At 36.1% G+C, this 21,059-nt stretch overlaps 2 protein-coding genes and 2 non-coding genes across 4 annotated transcripts; 3 read left to right on the forward strand and 1 right to left on the reverse strand.

Annotated features, from left to right (window-relative positions):
* Positions 1–4,508: 4,508 nt before the first annotated feature.
* Positions 4,509–8,207, forward strand: LOC110908657. The gene is made up of 7 exons (XM_022153613.2): positions 4,509–4,936; positions 6,054–6,130; positions 6,238–6,372; positions 6,447–6,501; positions 6,580–6,667; positions 7,528–7,626; positions 7,732–8,207. The coding sequence occupies exons 1-7, from the start codon at positions 4,614–4,616 to the stop codon at positions 7,882–7,884; spliced, it is 930 nt and encodes a 309-aa protein (XP_022009305.1). The 5' UTR covers positions 4,509–4,613; the 3' UTR covers positions 7,885–8,207.
* A 3,563-nt stretch (positions 8,208–11,770) lies between these two features.
* Positions 11,771–11,871, forward strand: LOC118487060. Its single transcript, XR_004880226.1, has one exon. It is a non-coding gene; the product is annotated as a small nucleolar RNA R12 (small nucleolar RNA).
* A 72-nt stretch (positions 11,872–11,943) lies between these two features.
* LOC118486848 lies at positions 11,944–12,028 on the forward strand. The gene has a single exon (XR_004880015.1). It is a non-coding gene; the product is annotated as a small nucleolar RNA SNORD24 (small nucleolar RNA).
* Positions 12,029–15,007: 2,979 nt separating this feature from the next.
* Positions 15,008–18,330, reverse strand: LOC110908658 (2-oxoisovalerate dehydrogenase subunit beta 1, mitochondrial). The gene is made up of 13 exons (XM_022153614.2): positions 17,930–18,330; positions 17,358–17,469; positions 17,188–17,223; positions 17,052–17,111; positions 16,909–16,966; positions 16,298–16,395; positions 16,125–16,214; positions 15,960–16,028; positions 15,768–15,854; positions 15,582–15,677; positions 15,400–15,477; positions 15,236–15,322; positions 15,008–15,158 (listed from the first exon to the last, which is right to left on the reverse strand). Exons 1-13 carry the CDS (start codon positions 18,130–18,132, stop codon positions 15,123–15,125), a joined length of 1,110 nt encoding a protein of 369 aa, XP_022009306.1. The 5' UTR covers positions 18,133–18,330; the 3' UTR covers positions 15,008–15,122.
* Positions 18,331–21,059: the final 2,729 nt, after the last annotated feature.

The following is a 21,059-nucleotide window of genomic DNA, read 5'->3' on the forward strand; positions in this document are numbered from 1 at the left end:
GAATGGTAACGTAAGGATAGTGTGGAATGTAGATGATTGTATGTTAGATATAGTGGTTGGGATTAAAAGTAATTTGAATAGGAAATTCTAACGAATTCGTATCGTCTGCAATCGAAATCGAAATATCGAAAATCGTCGCACCGAACACTCAAACCAGGCTGTTGATCGATCAGGGTGTCAGCCGATCGAACAGCCCAGCCGATCGGACTTACTGTCTGATCGAGCAGGCTGTCCAATCGGGATGCCTGGCCGATCGGCCAGCCCTTTCCTCTTTGGGAAGCCTATAGATAGGGTTGTCATTGTCATTCTTTACCACTTTTGGAAAGCTCTGACCGACCAGCTCGTGCTCCCCTTCTTTTCTCATATTTCTTCCAATTCCGGTAAGTTTTCATCCTAAATCTTGTACTTTCTTGATCAAAACATGCTCCTACACCTTTCTATCTTTCAAATCCTGATTTCTAACCGTGAAATCACCAAGATCTAAGCATTCAAGGGTGATGTCATCATGGTGTTCTTCAAGAACATCATGTTTTGGCCTCATTCCACCATTAATAGCTTGGATCTAACTGATTTCCACATAAACAAGCTAAGATCTATCACAGATCTGAACATTCACATAGTGCGAAGGATTGAAAGAAGGATTTCCAACTTTCTTTCAACTCTTTTACACTCAATGCTTTCAAAACCGGAAGAAACGGAGCTTGGACCAACACACTAACCATTCTAACAGTTGTCTGTGGCTCAAGATTCGGATTCCATCTACGAGGATCACCGATTTCGGGTTAAACGTTAAACTCCAGTTCTGAACCGTTCACCGGCCGGATTTGGGTGATTCCTGTCCGAGCAGGATGAACAAGTAAGAACGAAAGTGTTATGGTTCAGCTCGATGTCAACATGCCTCGATATAACGTCAAATAACCAGAACAGCCAAGTGTTAGACGAACAGTCCGACCAGGTCAGGATGCTGGCCGAACGGTTAGGCTGTTCGAACGAACAACCCAACCGATCGGACATACCAGCCGATCGACCAGGCAAGCCGATCGGCTAGCATGTGGCCCCACAACTTTGACAATTTCATGAAGTATAGTATTGAACGAGGTGATGTTCGATCGAACAGCTGTTTGTCAACATTACTCCTCGGATCATGAGATACTATGCTTCAACCCTCGATCAATTTTCAATTCGTTCGACGTATTGGAATGCCATCCGATCGAGCATGCTGTTCGATCAAGTGACATCCTGCTGAGGACTACTACTGAAGTTCCTAACCAATCGGTTAAGCCGGCCGATCGAACATACCGTTCGATCGATCGACCTGAAAGGTAAGAACACTTCAGTGTTCTCAAATACTACAACGAAAACTTCAAAAGTTCAAATCCTCACACACAAACACATCATTCCCAAAGGAAGAAACAATCCACTCGAATAGTTCATCCGATCGGTCCGACCAACCGATCGGACAGACTGTCCGAATGGACTGGATCTCCGAACGAACTACCCGTCCGATCGAACCTGCAGTCCGATCGACCAGGCTGTTCGACCCACCAACCCTTGTTCCATTTTACGTGTTATTCATCGTTATGTTATCGAACTGTTCAGGCTCACCCTACTCTTAAGCGCTTCCTTCAATCCATCAAATCAATCGTTGTGAGTATACTCGATCCCTTTTTGCTTTTAGCACTTTTGGGTGTTACATACGTTACTTATCAAAATCACAAATCGATCACACTACTCAATTATTTGAACGCTAACCGATATGCATGTATTACGTGACTAAATGAATGCTTGTTGATTGTGTTTACACGTGGAATGCTGTCTACCTGCCTTAACGACGTAGTACTATAGTTTGGACTCAGCACCTGTTCACACGAGGGTTGTTAAGGACAATTACTTGCATGGATTACGGTGGTAATCATGTATTGCGAACTGTCTCGGACAGTCAACACGCAGTCATTGGTATCGATAGATCCATGTCGATAATTAACATGCTTCGTTTTCCTCTGTGTACGTGCTGGTTATGCGTAAACTATTCGAACTCTATATGCTAATATCAAACTTGTATGCTCACCTTTACGTTTTATGTATTGACTGTATTTTAACGTATGTGACAGGTGTTTAAGATGTTTGCTTGCTAGGAAAGCGAGGCTAGAATAAAGCTCTAGAGGCCCCCAACAAATAGTTGTCTGTCAGGAAGAAGCAACTAGAGCATAGTTGTCTGTAGATCTTGTCAGGCTGGGTCTTTAGGAGCATTTGAACAATATTTATGTTATTTATTTAAATCTGAGTTGTCGGAACAGAACTACTTGCCTAGTTGTTATCTGTAATAATATATTGTATTATTTGGGATACGGTATGGAACGTATCATTTAATTGAATAGTATTAATAGTTGTTGTGGAAACTTCTGGACAATCTGTTTCGCTCAGTGCCATGCCCCGATGATTCCGCCATCGGTTGAGGTGTGACATGCCCGGACTTATAAGCCGAATAAGTGGTGTATGTGTGGATTATCTTGTACACAATATGCTCTTAAAAATAACAGAATCCGATATCATCGATCTACATAAGGGATACTCCAATCGATCTGGTTATTGACGATAATGTGTTTACAGAGGTTACATGATGCAAATTTACATTACCAACTTCGATATGATCTTGTGGAACATCTAGCGACTCTATACGTACTGATGTCGGGGGATACTAGTTTAATTAAACATTTGTGTATTTTTCATGCTTTGTATTTCGTATTTTTTATTTTTATACAGTTTTTGTTATTGTTTATAATTAATGAAATTAGTTTAAATTTAGTTTTAAATATATAACTGGCGTTTAGACCCGCGTATGTTGTGGCGCGGGTACATTGCAACATTGAACGAATTAGTCCAAGCGTTATGTGATGCATTAACTATATGAACTTTTCAAAGTTAAATAGGTGTAAAAATGGAGTAATAGTACAAGGAGTAAATACGTAAAGTTTAAAACCTGACAGGTGGTGGTACTGAAAATGGAGTAATAGTGTAAGGAGTAAAAACACGAACTTTAAAACTTGAGAGGGTAATAGTGCAAAAAGTAAAATCACCTTAACGTACTGGGCTTATGGGTTGTCCTCATTAAAGAAACCACCAAGAGCAAAATCGGGAAGGGAAAACAATCTAACGCGCACACATAATCAGAACCTAGCATAATCACCTTAACGTACTGGGCTTTAGGTCTAATTTCATTGTCCGGTTTATGCAAAAGCATGAGAGGGGGGGGGGGGGGTTCCACTAAAACCCTAGAGCACCTCGCACCCAAGTACAACATGACCATGTTAGAAATAACCTTGAGCAACCAATCAACGATCGTCGACCCTCTCCTTATAAAACTTCCAAAACATGTTAGGCCCTCAATCCATCACTCCCACAAATCAACGTTACACTACCTTTGAGGAAAGAACTTTGAATTAGCTGATAATCTTTTACTTTGTTTCTACCCTTGTAATTTTATGATTTTTAATCATTTTTATCCGGAACATCCTTCCATTTTACCATAAAAATTAGGGGTGCTAAACGAGTCGTGTTCACAGGTTGGCGGATTCAACCCGGCCCGAACTGAAAATTTTACACGAACCCGAACCCGAAAATTGTATCATACATAAGAACCTGAACACGACCTGAAATTTCGTGGGTTGACCCGAACATGACCCGTTCAACCCGGATTTTTTAATTTTTTATGAAATTAATATATTAAAATTAAAATTTACTTAAAAAACACAAATGTATATAATAATATCATATTTAAATTACAAAATCTATATTAATTTCTCTTTTTAAGTTATAATCATGGCATAAAATACACACCCTATTTAATTTATGTCATAAAATATATTGTAAAAAAAATAATATAGTGTAAATGTGTTAAACGGGTCAACCCGTCAACCCGACCAGGTTCCCCCCAACCCGACCCGTTAACCTAAACAGGTTTGCGGGTTCAATCTGAAACTGATCCGAACTCGTTTAGAGCAAACCTAAACTCGTAAATTTCATGCTAGATTCGTATCGGGTTTTTAAGTCGTGTTAGAAATTTACACCCTGAACAATAAATTGACAGAATTTTTAATTTTCATAAAGATATTTGGCAATTTGCCCCGTCAGAGCATTCACATCCAACCCCCTAAAATTATACATACATTCCACTAAAAAACAACTCCTATATCAATATATTTCCACTAAAAACAAATACTTTTTCTCTCTCCTTTTCAATTAAATAATATTTTTATACCTTTATCATTACATTTTTCTCTTTACTTCACTCACAATCACTTTCAATATATATTAAAAAATTATAGTGGGTGAACAATGTCCCCCCAAATATACAGATGAACAGTAACATTTTCTCTCTCCTCCACTCACAACCACTTTTTATATTTTTTATATTTTAAAAACACCACACTGAAAATATAATGCCTTGGATGTGAATGCTCTCAATGAACGTTTACCATCCTGCCACAAAAACAAAAACCCTATTAGAAAATAAAATAAAATCAAAACCCCTATTTCTTATCCAAAACCTCTTCTTCATTTTCTTCTTCTTCTTCTTCTTCTTCATCCTCTATCCCCAATTTACAGTTACAACAATGGATACAACCTCTCTTCTAATCTATTCACCATTATCATGCTCATTATCCTCTTCTAAACCTAAACTCACTCTCAATTCCTCATCCTTCACCTGTTATCCGTTCGGAAAATGCTTGCGGTGGAACTTTCTCCCGCCAACAACCACCGTCATTCTGTCGTCACCTCAGGCGTCACTCTTCCGCACGTCGGCGCTTGCTGTTGGTGAAATACTGGAGAAATCTAGCTTAGAAGACTCGGTTTCATGTGTTTCTAAAGACCAGATGCCCAAAATTGATAAGAGTGGGAGGTTTTGTAGCCCTAGAGCCGCCAGAGAGCTTGCACTGTATGTTCATTTCACCGGATTTCATTGAATTTTATTTGTGTATTGTGAGCATAATTGTGTTGTTTTAGACAAATTGTTTGTTAATTGTACCTCAAAACTTTTCATTGAGTTTTTAGTTTTTATTGAATTTTAATTGTTATACACAAAGTGAGCATAATTTGTATCTAGATTATGTTAATTTTACAGATTTCGTTGAATTTTGAGTTTTATTTGTGTGTTGGATTACAATCATTATACACAAGGTGAGCATAATTCTGATCTAGTTTGATTATAACTGTGTTGTTTGAGACAAATTGTATGTTAGTTATAACTCAAATAGATGCGATTTCAGTGAATTTAATCTGTCTATTGGATGATAATCGTTATACATAGAGTGAGTGTATCATAATTGTGCTGTTTGAGACAAATTGTATGTTAATTTTACCTCAAAATGTATGTGATTTCATTGAATCTTATTACAATTGGACTATTATCATTATACACAAAGTGAGCATAATTTGGACCTAGTATGATCATAATTGTGTTGTTTGAGACAAATTGTATGTTAATTTTAGTATTTAACCGATTTCTTTGACTTTTGAATTTTATTAGTGCATTGGAATATAAACATTATGCACAAAGTGAGCATAATTCGAATCTAGCTAATCATATTGTGTTGTTTGAGACAACTGAATGTTAATTTTACCTCAAATAGATGCGATTTCATTGACTGTTGAATTTTATTTGTGTATTGGATTATAATTATTATACACGAAGTGAGCATAATTCGGATATAGTTAAATCATAACCATGTTGTTTTAGACAAATTGTATGTTATTTGTAGTTTTGTACCTCAATACAGATACACGGTTTCATTGAATTTTGAGTTTTATTTGTGTGTTGGATTATGATGATTATACATAAAGTGAGCATAATTTGGAAATAGTTTAATCATACTTGTGTTGTTTGAGACAGATGGTATGTTAGTTTTTACCTCAAAACAAATGCAATCTCGTTGAATTTTTAATTTTTATTGCTGTATTGGATTATAATGATTTTACATAAGGTGAGCGTAATTAGGATGTAGTCTACTCATAATTGTGTTGTCTGAGGTTAATTGTATGTTGCTGAATGTTAGGTCAATCATATACGCTGCTTGTTTAGAAGGATCCGATCCGGTACGGCTGTTTGAGAGGCGTATGAACGCCAGAAGAGGTGAGTATTCAGTATATATCCGTGATTCGATGATTCTTTAGTGAAGTTAGAACCTTATCTAATCATTACCTTGTAAACTCACCACACATTATACTTCGAAAATGTAGAAATAGGGTATGAGTTCGATAAAGAGACATTGATGGAGTACAATCACATGAGCTTTGGTGGACCTCCCGTGAAAACAGAGACGGCTGAAGAAGCTGATGAACTTATGAGAGTAGATGAAAAGGCATCTGAAGTTGGTAATATACCTGATACACTTCACGTTACCTGTTTTTTTATTACTTCGATGACAAGTTTGATTTTGTTATTTCAGAGGCAGAAGTTCTTTCAGCCCCTCCAAAGTTGGTTTACAGTAAATTAATCTTGCGGTGAGGAATTTGATTCTAGCTCTAAAAGTTCGCTGACCTAATAGTAATGATTTTGTTTTTTTGTTTATCTAAATGCAGCTTCACTAGAAAGCTATTGGTGGCTGTAGCAGACAAGTGGGATAGTCATGTTCTGGTCATTGACAAAGTTGCTCCACAAAACTGGAAGGTTTGAACAACGTGCTTGGTTATTATTTTATCTTTATAGTGCTTTACTCTAGAGTTACTTGTGGTTAAAGTGTCGATTTGCAACCCAATCACTTATGAATGGGTCAATCTAGGTTGTGTTTTATCTCAAACGGGTTGAAAGTTGCCATACTTTATTTTTTTAATATTGTTTTTTGTAATCACAAATAACAAAATTTTCCAAATGGACAAAAAGTGTTTGCAGGTCAATCTGAACCGACCTGCTTCCGATACTAAAAAAGACCCATCTTGTAATATTTCACATTTGCTTATTTGTAATTGCAAAAAAAAAAAAAAAAAAAAAATTGGAAGTTTTGAACAACATGCCTGCATATTATCTTTTTTTATAATTGCAACAAAATTGTGTTCTATTTCAAACAAGGTTGAAAACTGCCCATAGTTTATTTTAACAATATTGCTTTTTTTAATCATGATGAAGTGATGAACAAATTAATTATCTATATCAAAATGGACCAAAAACCGTGCTGTCACTAGTGCAACTTAGGGCTGTAAACGAACCGAATGAACATGAACAAGGCCTTGTTTGTGTTCGTTCATTAAGAAAATGAACATATTCATGAACTGTTCACGAACACTTATCGAGCGTAAACAAACACAAGAACACAAACAAATGTTCATGTTCGTTCGTTTAGCTTAATGGACGGAATTTCTTGTTCGTGTTGGTTCATTTAATAAACAGACTAACATAAACGAACTTCCCGCCGAACAGTTCACGAACAGTTCGCTGAACGTTCGGTTGTTTACAACCCTAGCGCAACTCGGCAACTCGCTTCCATTTTAAAAATGACCCGTTATGTAATTATTCACGTTTTCTGTGATCAGAATGAACCAGCAGGCAGAATCTTGGAGCTTTCAATTCTTCGCCTGGCCATGTCAGAAATTGATGTGCTAGGAACGCGTCACCAAATTGTGATTAACGAGGTTCATATTTTCAAACCATTCTCAAGTATTTTCTATTTTCACACGGATATGTTGACCATAAACACAATATTCGACTCACTGAAACATATGTTGTTGTATATAAAGGCAGTAGATCTTGCAAAACGGTTCTGTGATGGGTCAGCACCCCGAATAGTCAACGGCTGCCTCAGGACATTCATCAAGGATTTTAAAGGAAATAGTGCGGCCCAGACACCTGACTCGAAAACCCAAAAAGAAACGATCTCAACCGACTCGTAGATTTAAATTTAGTGTCTTTTGAACCCGGGTCCCCTCTCATTCTTTGTGTTTGGGCAATGGTGAATACGAGAATACAGATTGTAAAAGGAAGACCTGACTGAACTCATGCAAAGAGATTTTGTGCACTTGGTTTTTCAAGTAGTGCCTGGAATATCAAGATAACGTACACCCAAACGGGCTTTGTGAATCTACTACATTTGCATGGTTATTATGTAATTGTTCGTTAATCGCGTATGATCTATTAATTTGGCTTGTATCTATTAACATGTATAATTTATGTTGCTTTTATGATCTATGAATTTAATTTGCATGGTTTTTATGCATCTTTGTCTCTTCTTTTCGAAAACTTATAATATATTTAAGAGTAAATTACGTTTTTTGCCCATGTGGTTATATCACTTTTACTATATTAGCCCAAAATGGGATGTTTTAACAACTGTGTCCTCGTGGTCTCTATAACTAACTATTTTGGCCTTTGAGTCTAACTCAATCTCTTACCCTGATTAATTATTTGTCACATGGCAGGCACATGATGGGCATATTTGTAATTTCCCTTGCCCCACCACCATCACTTCACTAAGACCATAGGTAATGGTTAATGCCCACTAAGGGGCATTTTTCACTACATCATCATCATAATGCCCTTTTAAAAAAGGTGTAATGGTTAATGCCCATTTCATTTATTACTTTCCATTATTTTTCTTCTCTTGCATTATTATAGAAATGTCCCTCACTCTTCATGCCCTATAATGCCCATGAGTAATGATGTAAGGGCATTATCAAAATCTTTCATGCCCTTATAAAGCCTCATTACATATTGTCTTAAAAGCACAAATCCCCCAATTTTCAGCTCATCATTCATCTCCGTTTTCTCCAACATCAAAATTTGTTCAACCATTAGATTCCGATTCATGAATTATGTTCAACATAAAAAATGGGTGGGAAATATATATACTGAAGATACTGGTATGTACCGGTCATGGGACCCATATTCTAGCCACATATACGGAGCAACAACTGGGATAATACCAAACAACTCAAACCCTAAATCTAAATAGACAAAATAACATAAGAAACAAAAACCCTCAATCATCATCTCAATTCAATTCCAAGCACTTAACCATTGATCTCACATTCACAAACAAAAACCCTTACAAAAATAAACGATATTAAACAAAGATAATATGCATAAGTTTCAGAAATAAACGACATTAAACAAAAATAAACGCCATTAAACAAAAACCCTTACATAATTTTTTTTACACTCATAGCACGCATTGGTCGATTAAGTATACCCCATTTTGACTTTAAAACACCAAAAGCCCGTTCCACGTCTTTTCTTCTTGCCGCCTCATGATTCCTCTTGAACTTTTTTTTCCTTCAAAATGTGAGGATACCGAAATGATTTCACAAACACGGACCAAGTAGAGTAGATTCCATCGGTAAGATAGTTCCACACTTGTACAAGTGGTTGTTCACGTAAAATGGATATTTTAGTGCAGTTCCATTTCGTTGAGTAAGAAATAACGGAGATTGTTGGAGCACGTTGATGTCGTTTTGTGAACCTGGTGGACCACAAAAAGCATGCTAAATCCACAAATCTTGAGAGACCAACGCTTCGAGCATAATTGCCGAGTACTTATGATTCTCCCTCATATATTGGCCCCGCAACTTTGTTGGACACATGCTCCTAACAAAATGTGTACAATCAAGGCTACCCAACGTCCCAAGAAGATGATGTTTCTCCTCATGAGTTTGGTACAAAAGGCAACGTCGTGGCTTGTTGGTCTACGTAAGAACTCGAAAACGTATAAATTACATACCGTTTGGTAAAATATTCTAGACATTTACGGTAGGCCTGTAAACGAGCCGAGTCAAGCTGAGCTAGACCCAGCTCGAGCTCGGCTCGAACTCGATTCAAACTGGCTCGGCTCGAGCTCGAATTTCAAATCGAGCTGGGATTTGAGGTTCGAGCTTGACTCGATTAGAATTCGAGCTAGCTTGGCTCGACTCGATCTAGCTCGAACTAATAAAAAACCGCAAAATTTACTACTCAAAAAGCCCTTAAAATGAATTTTTTCATAGACTAAGGTCCATAATTGCAATTTAATTTAACCATATGGCTAAATATACAAGTATAAATAGTTAATTCCCTTTGTACATTGTCTTTACCTTCTTTTATAGCGGAAATACTACCTTAGTTTTTTGTTTTCTAAGCGATGTGGGATAAAAAAATGAAGGATGTAAACCTTATCGAGCCAGCTCACGAGCTTACGAGCCAAGCCAGACCTAGCTCGAGCTCGGCTCGTTTACAAACCGAGCCGAGCCGAACCGAGCTGGCTCGTTAACAACCGAGCCAATTTCGAGCCGAGCTTTCTTCGAGCTTTTTTCGAGCGAGCTGCGAGCCACGAGTTTTTTGATCACCCCTAACTTACGGGAAGTCCTTTCGGCCATATTTAAATACTCGTCGTTCTCGTCTGGAGGGTTACCGGTTGCAAGTTGTTTAATCGTCGATGTATCTTTTTTGCAACAGTGTAAAATTATTCTTCATTCTTTCGTCCACTCCCTTTTGAAACCACGAGTTATTCGCTTGCACATTACTCATAATTTTTAAAAACAACCTTTTTTTACATACGAAACCTATGACGAAAAACTTCTTCGCTGGACCTGGGCTCCTCGACAAAATAATCTGCCATAAGGGTTTCATGGCCTTTCTCTCAATCACGACGGACAACCCTTTTTTTACTAGATGTGCCCGTGTCTTATAGTGCGGCTTGCTCGATGAGATTTAAAAAAAAAATTAAGTTACTATCGCTTGAGGAAGAATCATCGTCTTCACTCTTCACTGATGTCGAATGGAGTGAACATCGGTATGTCATCCGCCATTTTTTTCGAAAACATGGTGAGATTTTTGGAATGTGAAAGAAAAGATTTGGTTGATAGAAGTTTGGATTGTGAAGAGAAGTGAAAAATAGTGTTGTTTATAAAGAAAATTGTATATATTTTTATTTAAATCAATATAAACGACTAGTAATACAACAGTTACCTAACATAACGGCTACTTCTTATCAATCCCACACTCGGTGACTACTCACCGTTGAAACCAGCTACCGAATACCGAAAGGGTGCCGACGACGGTATGCCACGCGACAAACCCAACTCACGGAGCTTGTTCACCAAAGCGCTCCTATCACCCTTATGAGAAAAATATAGACTAATGATAAATAATTCATGGATCTATAGGTTAAAATTTTTTTAATGTATTTTATAGGTAAAATTCTCAATCATACCCCTCGATATAATTCATTGATCTACCCTATCCCTATACTAATGATGTAACCAATTTAATATGAGATGGTACATTCACCAAAACCATAGAAGAGTGAGTACATTATTATTATTATTTGATTGTAAAGCCAATTTTGTGAAAAAAGTATATGGGCCTAGCCCGTTTAAGAAAAGCCCAAAACAAAACATAAGCCCACAGCCCAAGCAACCTAGGGTTTCCAACACCCCAATCGTTATGTTTATATAAACCACACGCAACCTGATAAGCTACTCATCCAGCACAGCCTGGTTTCAGTCATCATCTTCTTCTTCTTCCGATCGATTTAAACACCATGCTCTCATTTTCAAGTTCCGTTTGATTCTGTTCAATAGTTGTATGATTTGCCTAATATTGCAAATCTCTTGATCGATTAATCGGTAGGTTAAGAGATCTATCGTTAGGCGAAATGAAATATTTCGATCACATATATTTTGAATTCTATATGTGGCTACCTTTAGCTCCGGATCCTTCATTGCTAGGGGGTTTCCGGTGACGAGGTAGATACATTTTTTTATTTAATTTAAAAAAATATGCAAAGATTAATAAGTATTGTTTATGACGAGGATGATGAAAACAATCATTCGGATTCCCAATGATTTTCTCTTCGTAATGGTTTTTATTCGAAGAGGATTGTGATCTTAAATTCCTGTTTGACTCGTCACGATACTGCTATCTACACTTTTTTTTTAAATTGATTTTATTTTTAAATTGTTTATTTTTAAATAGGGTATGGCCAGTGATGTAAGAAAGATATTTGCTACTCTTGATGAGATTATCTCATTTGATGATTCTTTATCCACCAAGATCTCTGAGGCCAACTTTGTTTCTTTTCTTTTCTTTTTGAGTTATTAAACACAATATTTTGATATTTTACGCGGATTTGTTTGTTAATATTCTCAAAAGTCCTAACAGTTTGTTTTGTAGAGATTCTTGTGTTTTATTGTAGGGTAGCATTGCAGGGTTGGCATGTTGTGAAGTTTCAGACTCATGGTGTTTTTGAAGATTTTTGGTCATCTGTTGCTAGTATTGTTGTTTTTGTACGATTTGATTATTTGACATATGAGTTTATATGCAAATCATGTAAATTTTGTTTGATATAAGATTTCTGGTCATCTGTTGCAGGTATGAAAGTTCCAACATCAATGATAGTCTATTTGTTTGATTAATGCCGTACTCCTTTAGTTACAAGGATTTTAACTTAATCCTTAGAGTTAAATTGCCATTTTAGGGCATGTTTACAATATATTGACTTGTTGGCTTGTTGAAAGTCATAAGCTTGTTAAATAAATTTTGGCGGGTCATGAGGGGAAAAAACTAATAAGTTGTTTCAAAAAGCTTAGACAAACATGCCCTTAGTCCTGAGGTTTGGATTATTTTGCCAGTTTGTTTAGTTTAAAGGTATCATTTTTTAGTCTATGGATGTAAAAAGGTTTCACGGTTGTCATTTTAGTCCGTGTTTTATTTGTAATTCTATTAACTATAAGGCTAATTCAGACAAAATGAGTGAATTGCTCTATCTATTATTGGATCCATAGGCGAAAAATGAAACATTAGGACTAAATTGGTAAAATGGCCTAAGTATAGAGACTAAAATAACATTTAACTCTAATCCTTTTAGGGTGGACGGTATTGTTGGGGTGAGTTAGGGTGTTTGAGTTTTCTCTACCAATGATATAAAGTCATCTTCACTCCCCCTCTTCACTCCCTATTTTCTACTTAAACACTAGATATAATTCAAACATCCACTCAATTGAATTTTTTTTTTTTTTTTTTGATCTTCTCCTCTCTCTCTCTTCTCCCTCTCTCCTACTCCCCACTCACCATTCAAACACTAGGGGTGATTTCCCATTCGGTAAACTTCTTCCCCGAAGCCACTCAAACAAGCCATACCGACCACCCTTATTACAATTGAACTTGTTTTGGCATTCTAACCTTTATATACTTCCTCAATCTCAAGCACCTTCTATCGCCTCTTTGAGTTTCTAAAGTTGCTGCAAACAACCAATATGCTTGATACATTATTTTAAGAGAAACTCAAAGAGGCGGTAGAAGGTGCTTGAGATTGAGAAAGTATATAAAAGTTACAGTGTATGCTATAACAAGTTCAATTTTAATAAAAGGATTAGAGTTAAATGCTATTTTAATCTCTATGGTTTGGGTCATTTTTCCAATTTAGTCTAAATGTTTTATTTTTCGCCTCATGCTTGATTTATTCGAAGCCATTTTAGGATCAAATATTTGAGATTTTTACATTGTAGTAAATTTGGGAGAAAAGAAGCAAGTGGAAAAAGTGGTTAGAACACCGCTTGATTTTGTTTGAAACTTGGAATAGAGTTTAAGAAGATTGAGTTTATACCCGACCTAGAAGTTGAGTACCGTGCAATGTATACCCCGTCATGTGAAGTGTCGTGGCTTATTAATTTGTTGGGTGAATTCAAAAGTTATAGTTAATTTCAATGTTTCATTGTTTTCTGATAAGTGTAGGCTTCAAATGAGAAGAATTTTTTGTAAGAAGAAAAAAAGAACAAGTTTCAACCAATAAGAATGCATCATTTTACTTTATTTAATATTTGCATTTAATTTTAATATAAGAGTATATTGGTAAACTTAGATAGATTATTAATTTGTATTCTTGCTCTTTAATGACTAACTAAATTAAATTTGTAATTCCTTTTCAAAATATGTATTTTTTTTTAAACTAAAAAACAACTTAATTTAAAGTGTAGAATAAATTAGTAGTTGTGTAGTATAAATTACGAGTTGTATAGTATATATTTTGAGGTGTGTAGGATAAATTTCGACTGTGAGGATAGAATTTTATAATGTGTAGGGTATATGTAGGAAAATTTTGATATGTGTAAGTTTTGTAAATTATATGTAGGATAATTAATGATTAGTTGACTAATTAATTAAAGAGAGAAAAATTAATGAGATGAGTTATAAATGAAATAGTATTTTACCAATATGTCATATCTTTTTTCAATATTTGTCTTATCATTTGATCCTCCCCTACAACTTTATCAATGGCTACTAATCCTGTCTTCCATGACAAAGCGTTTAGAATTGGATTTGTTTTTCTTGAGAGAAAATACAAACAAGAATTATAAAAACTGCTGCTATAAAAACTGAAAATCAAACAGCATACATATTTTATAAAGGGGTTGTTGATCAATTAGCACAATCTTGTGTGTGATTGGTTAAATATGTTTGATGTGTTTAGTAATAAAAGTGAGGGGGAGGGGGTTGAAAATATAACATATTATCACTTTTATTATTTTACACTTTTTATTACTTTTATTATTTTGTTTTTAATACATTGTTTGTTATTGTAACATGTGACTTGGGCTCTGGAGATTATTTGAGTTCGTGGGCTTAGCAAGTTCATGGGCTGCATTGGATGGGCTGGGCTGGGCTGCGGATGAAAACCGAAGCCGTTGTTGAAGCGGGTGCGGATCGAGCTGTTATCTGGGTCTCTATTTAAATGAGCTCATTCACCACTTGGAGATACTTCTGAGTCATTCATTCTCTCTCTTAGGGTTACATCTCTTCGTATTAGATCTAGGTGGTTCTTGTCAGATCTTGTATTCATCTGTTGGATCTTGTTTAAGAGTGTCGCAGATCATCGTGCGTGTGAGATGAGCGTTGATTCTTTGTATTTTGTTCCTGTTGTTTATTGTGATCATGCTTTAGTCCTAGCTGCATGTTCTTTCTAGTTTCATTGTTTTTAATCAAATACACAACCTCTATGTGATTATTGTTCTTATATCCAACATATACTATAATTTCAGATTTATGTTTTTTTTTTTTTTTTTTTTTTGTTAATTAAGCCCATTATGAACTCTTAAAAAGTTACATAGTGAAAAGTACAAATATTACAACATTCTGTTATGTGCCAATAGCTCTTCAATGTTTAGAAATTGACTGTCTCTTTGATTGCATCAAGTATCTGCACCCAATTTTCAAAATCAATATACAATTTTCTTACTAATTAACACACATAGTAGTAAATGGATTCCAACTAACCTTGTTCTTTGTAGGCATGTAAAATGGCTCAAAAACATGAGGGAATGGAGTGTCCAAACCGCAAACTCTAGCCACCGGTGCTTCCAGCTAAAATTTCAGTTTATCAAACTTCTATTTTTAATTTCCATAAGAATATACCTAGAAAATGGATTGAAATGACTTACTCTCAAGAAACAACGTTCAACGATCGATGCAGATATCTCAGCACCAAATCCACCTGTAACCGGAGCCTCATGACTAATCTACATACAATAAAAATAAAAATAAATTCAAAATGGCAAATGAGCATGAGAAGCAAAATGGTTTATAAACATTGAATCTTTTTAAAAACATATGAATCTTGTACCAGCAGCCTTCCTGTTTTCCTCACTGAGGCTTCTACTGTCTCTTTATCCCAAGGTAATAAGGTTTTTAGATCTATAAGTTCACATGAAATTCCTTCCTGCAAGATACGACATCAAATTAGACATTTGCAAAAACTTTTTAAATATAAAAAGCTTTTTTGACATTTGAAATCGAACAAATTTCTTGCCTTTTCAGCATCGACACAAGCTTGTTCCATGGTAGTGAGCTGAGCTCCCCAGCCAACAAGAGTTATGTCACTACCTTCACGTATAACCTAATGTTCAAAAAAATAATTTCATTAAAAGTTAGCTGTCAGAAGTCGTAAGTATTAAAAAAAAAATGATAAATAGAAAAATTGAGTGGGTTATAAATAAAATACCTCTGCCTCAGATAGAGGCAATGTGTAATCCCCTTCGGGGACCTCTTCTACAGCTAAACGATATAGCCCCTAAAATTCCAAATGCGACGTAAAGAATTTTAGTTTATACCGATAGTCGATAGATATCAACAACGATGATGACTAAAAGGGACAATGTCAACTAACCTTTGGTTCAAAAAACACAACAGGATTTGGGTCACGGATACTGGCCAGCAACAATCCTTTCGCTTCTTTTGGACTTCGAGGTATAACCACCTAGTAGAAATTTTAGTAGGAGAGAATCGGAGGATTATGTACGGGATACACAAATAAAATACAACTTATGAACAACTAAAAACCTTAAGACCAGGAACATGGCAGAAAAATGCTTCAGGAGATTGTGAATGATAAAGTGCTCCGTGACCCACAGCCCCATACGGTGCTCTTATTGTTAAACCTACCAAACCACAAATAAAGTTACAAAAAATAAAAGAGTAAAATGCCATTTTCGTCCCTGGGGGTTGGCTAGTTTTGCAACTTTCGAGTTTCGTCTAAAGGTTTGTTTTTTCGCATATGGATCCAAAAGGTTTGAAATCTTGCCATTTTCATCTGACTCGTTAACCCCATCCATTTTCCTCCGTTAAGTCAGGGGTATTTCCGTCCTTTTGTTGACTTAAAGGGCAACTTTTTCAAGGGTATTCAGTCTTTTTACATAAAATGAAAAAGACCGTATTGCCCTTTAAGTTAACAAAAAAAGACGGAAATACCCCCGACTTAACGGAGGAAAATGGATAGAGTTAACAAGCCGGATGAAAATGGTAAGATTTCAAAGCTTTTGGATCCAGATGCGACAAAACAAACCTTTGGACGAAATTCGCAAAACTGGCCAAACCTCAGGGATGAAAATGGCATTTTACTCAAAATAAAATTTAAAGAAAAACAATAATGAAGTTGAGAAAATGAATCTTACCTCCACAGTTAAATTCGTTACCACTTCGATATCTGAATTTAGCAGCTTCATTGACAATCTACAAGAAAGAGTTAACTAATGAGCTAAATGCCAACCGTTTGGATACTGAATATATGATAAACTAGCACGGTGGAGATACATACCTGATCAAAAGCAGGAAAAATGTAATCTGCAAATTGAATTTCCGCTATAGCGCGATTCCCCTGTTACAAAAGTAACGACAATAAGCCATCACTACAACTATACTCGAAACATGGTATAATATCTTTAAACACTTACCATTGCTGCAAGACCAATAGCAAATCCAACAATACCCTGTAGTAAACCAACATAAAAAAAGTCAACTTTGTAGCTTAAAACAAGTCAAAATTGTCAAGAAACCTAATAATTTCAGGTCAAAATTAGGCAGCTTAAGAGTCAACTTGTAAGATTGTTCTTGATATAATCACCTGTTCACAAAGAGGGGTATTGAAAACCCTATGTTTACCAAACTGATCAGCTAATCCGGTCGTACAACGAAACACACCACCAAATCCCACATCTTCCCCAAATATATAAGACCTGTGAACCAATTAAACACAGACATATGCACATAAATATTGCACCTTCAAATTCACATATAATCCTATAGAAAATTAATCAAACATCAACAAATAAAATTAAAAAAACCCCTTAACTTAAATTAATTTCAGTAAAAGAAAAGTACTCAAGAATCCAAATTAATTACACACACATATTGCACATTCAAATTCATATATAATAATCTCATCAAATAAAACATAAAAGTATAAAATAAAAGCCACTCAATTATAACTAATTTCAATAACAATTACTCAAAGAATCCAATAACTGATCCTAGGGCAAACCCTAGCTAAACCTTTTTGGAAAAATTAAAGCAAAAGGAATCAAATAATCAGCAATAATTCATGAAACTTATCAAACTATGGAGAATAATATAATAATAATCAGAATATACCTAAACTCAAATAAATAAAGTAAGTTAATAAATTGTAAAAAGTACCGAGGATCAGAATCCAAAGCAATATGAAGTGCTTGATTAATTGCAGTATAAAGGTTAATAGATTTCGACGATTGCAGCAGCTGACCGTCGGCGGAAGCTAATACGCCGGAAGATGCCGCCGGAGACGAGAATCGCCGGAGAGAATTGGAGTGGTTGGTGAGGATGGAACCGAATCGGTTGAATTTTCGAAGATTTGTGGCCATTTTGGTGGTGAAGAGTAGTTAGGGTTTTGTGCTAATAATAATAAGAAGAAGATATGAAGATGGCTATATGAAGCAAGCAGGTGGTGGGGACGACGGAAGTCATAGAAAGGAAGGAAGGAGGTAGTTGTGGTTGTTTACTAGGCAACTGGCAAATTTGAAGACATGTGGACTTGTGGATTGGTATTCCATGCAATCAAAGTCCAGATTCGGAGGAAAACAAGATATGTTTTAAAATTATTTTTGAGTAAATTACACTTTTCGTTGTTTGTTTATGTTTGTATGGTATTGCAATACATGGACTTTTACTTTAATAATTACAGTTGCAATTCTTTATTTGTAAAATCCATTACTCTAAGTCCTCTGGCCCTAACCTGGTTAAAGTTTCCAGTTAAGTCTAATCATGTGCGTTGCACATGAGGGTAGACTGGTAATTTTATTCTCTTAAGGACTATCTGTGTAATGAACTAAAAGTTTTAGACCAAAATTAAAACAAATATTTTTTACTCTATACCCCACCTCTAAACTATACAATGGAACAAGAACCCACGATCCAAACACCACCATATGATATCCACTGTCATCATCACCGTCTTCCTCTATCTCCGATTACTGTTCCGGTCACCGTGTCCAGCGAGGCAACTTCACATCGCCGATGAAATCTACAACCACCATCTAAACCCTATCCTCTTTATTACTTCTTCTCCACCTACCCTTTTATAAAGGACACCTCTCTCACCCTTTCAGCTCTCTTAACACCAGAACCACCAAGGACCACAACCATTAGTATTTTGGCGCCTGAAACTGTTCTATCCTTACGATTTGAAAGCAAACCCCCAAATCTCTAAACCCAATACCTATTGTGTGTTGGTTGTGTTTTCAAACAAAACCCTAGATCTATGTAGAGAGAATCGTAGAGGAGACAGAGAGAGCTTAAGGAATGAGAGGGGGCAGGGTTGTGATGTGTTTTGACAGAGAAAATTGAGTTGATCACTGGCGGTGGCAGGTTCTGGTTTTGACATGACGACAACAACATCAAACGCACACGGTTCATCAACAGATCTGGCGACATCATCGACTGGTTGACGACGACAACATCAAACGTATACTATTGGAAGCGTCGTCGTTCCTAACCAACGCCGGTGTCACACCCCAACCGATGGCGGAATCATCGGGGCGCGACACTGGGCGAACCAGATTGCTTAAGAGAATCCATAACAACTATCCATATTACCAATATTTTTAAAGCTTCATTGTCCCATACCAACGAACAAATAATCAACAAACAATTATTACAGATAGCGAGTTCTCAAAAACAAAACAAGTCCGACAACCTAGATTTTTATTTGCGAGTTTCTAGACTTCCTAATCCATTTGCAGCGAACATACCATCAACCTGTCACATTGTCACACCCCTATTTTTCCACGTGTCACCGGTGGGCCCGGTGGGGAGTATCGTGACGTAGTTGATATCATCATAGTCAAACAACACAAATTTAAAATGCACAGCGGAAGCAAAAAGATAGATTTATTTCAACCAAATAAAATTGTAATATTTAAGTAACACAATGTAGTTGAAACAGATCCACAGGCGGATCAAAATAAAGAGGAAATATAGTTCAACGGATTTTGACATCTAAGCTTGCGAGACTTCTAGTTGATGCTAGGAGAGGCCAGCCTATTACGCGTAGTACCTGCACTTAATCTTTTGGGAAAATACGTCAGTCTGCACAGGTAAATACAATTTAACTGATTCATTTTGAAAAGATTTAAAAATTGATTTGAATGCACATGGCACAAAAGATTTTTTATAACTTGGGATAATTATTTGAATATAAACTTGTAAAAGATTTACATGTTTCTTATGCGTCCAGTAGCCCGGGTCTACACCGGGTTAAAGGTCAATAGACACACCACATGATATAATCCCGCAACGGTTTAACCCGTAGCCGGCGGTTATACCTTAATAATTAATTATGCACAACGGGTGTATGCCTACACCCGTATGCTTAGGTCGTGGCCATTTCGTAAAATGATGCCAAGGATATCCGGGACATGGTCATTAACCCCCCAAAGGCTTTAAGCAAACAAAACTGTGACAACTCGAATTTCCAAGATTTCTATTACGCATTTATTGCACGTTTATTGATTGTTTGAATTGTTTGCTTGCACAATTGGTTTGCTATGAAACTGTATACGTTTTGATATAATATAGTGTTTTGTGGTTATGCATGGTTATGTATTACCTGTGAAGGATTTGACAAATACTTAAATGAGGTGGTGAAACTGTAAATTGTATATCTTGTGCATGAAATATGTGATAGATAATTCTTTAGGGTGTTTTGTGCGAATAGTGAAACTTTAACAACTTAAAACCCTAATCTCCTCCCCTAATCATTCTCTAATCATTCACAAGAAATCAAAACACGTACCCACATTCCCTAATCCCCTCTACAACCATCTTCTTATCATTCTTGGAATCACAAGTCTTTTGCATCAAGGTTGATTGCAAATTCATCTAGAATCGAATCAAGGTAATTGTTTAATCATTGTGTGATGTTAATTATTGATTGATTGATTGGTGTCAAAACCCTAGTTTTTCATATGATAATCTCTGCATGTTTGATTGTTTCTGATTCATGAAAATGATTTGAGTTGTTGTGGAATCATTGATTGATGATTTAGAAGCAAGATAGGTTGAATGATAGATTGATGATTGATCATTGCACTGTGCAAACGTATGAATTTAGGGTTTTCATGTTCGTATGATAGCAAAACGTAACTGCTTGAATCACAAGATCGTGGGAGGGAAGTTGTTGCCTGAGTTTCTGTGCATAGTGAATGTCTGAGTTTATTGATTGTTATATGTCCGAGTATATTGATCAAGCAAGTGTCTGAGTTTAATGGATTACATATGGCCCGAATATAAT

Source organism: Helianthus annuus, chromosome 14 (genome assembly GCF_002127325.2).
Source record: "Helianthus annuus cultivar XRQ/B chromosome 14, HanXRQr2.0-SUNRISE, whole genome shotgun sequence".
NCBI lineage: Eukaryota > Viridiplantae > Streptophyta > Magnoliopsida > Asterales > Asteraceae > Helianthus > Helianthus annuus.

Excerpts from the sequence above, each read along its gene's own strand:
- LOC110908658 (XM_022153614.2), bottom strand. The coding sequence starts at position 18,132 with ATGGCCACAAATCTTCGAAAATTCAACCGATTCGGTTCCATCCTCACC. Across the intron at positions 17,112-17,187 it reads CTATTGGTCTTGCAGCAATG|GGGAATCGCGCTATAGCGGA; the intron begins GTAAGTGTTTAA and ends CTTTTGTAACAG. Across the intron at positions 15,478-15,581 it reads GGAAAACAGGAAGGCTGCTG|ATTAGTCATGAGGCTCCGGT; the intron begins GTACAAGATTCA and ends TATTGTATGTAG.
- LOC110908657 (XM_022153613.2), top strand. The coding sequence starts at position 4,614 with ATGGATACAACCTCTCTTCTAATCTATTCACCATTATCATGCTCATTA. Across the intron at positions 6,131-6,237 it reads GCGTATGAACGCCAGAAGAG|AAATAGGGTATGAGTTCGAT; the intron begins GTGAGTATTCAG and ends TCGAAAATGTAG. Across the intron at positions 6,668-7,527 it reads TTGCTCCACAAAACTGGAAG|AATGAACCAGCAGGCAGAAT; the intron begins GTTTGAACAACG and ends TTCTGTGATCAG.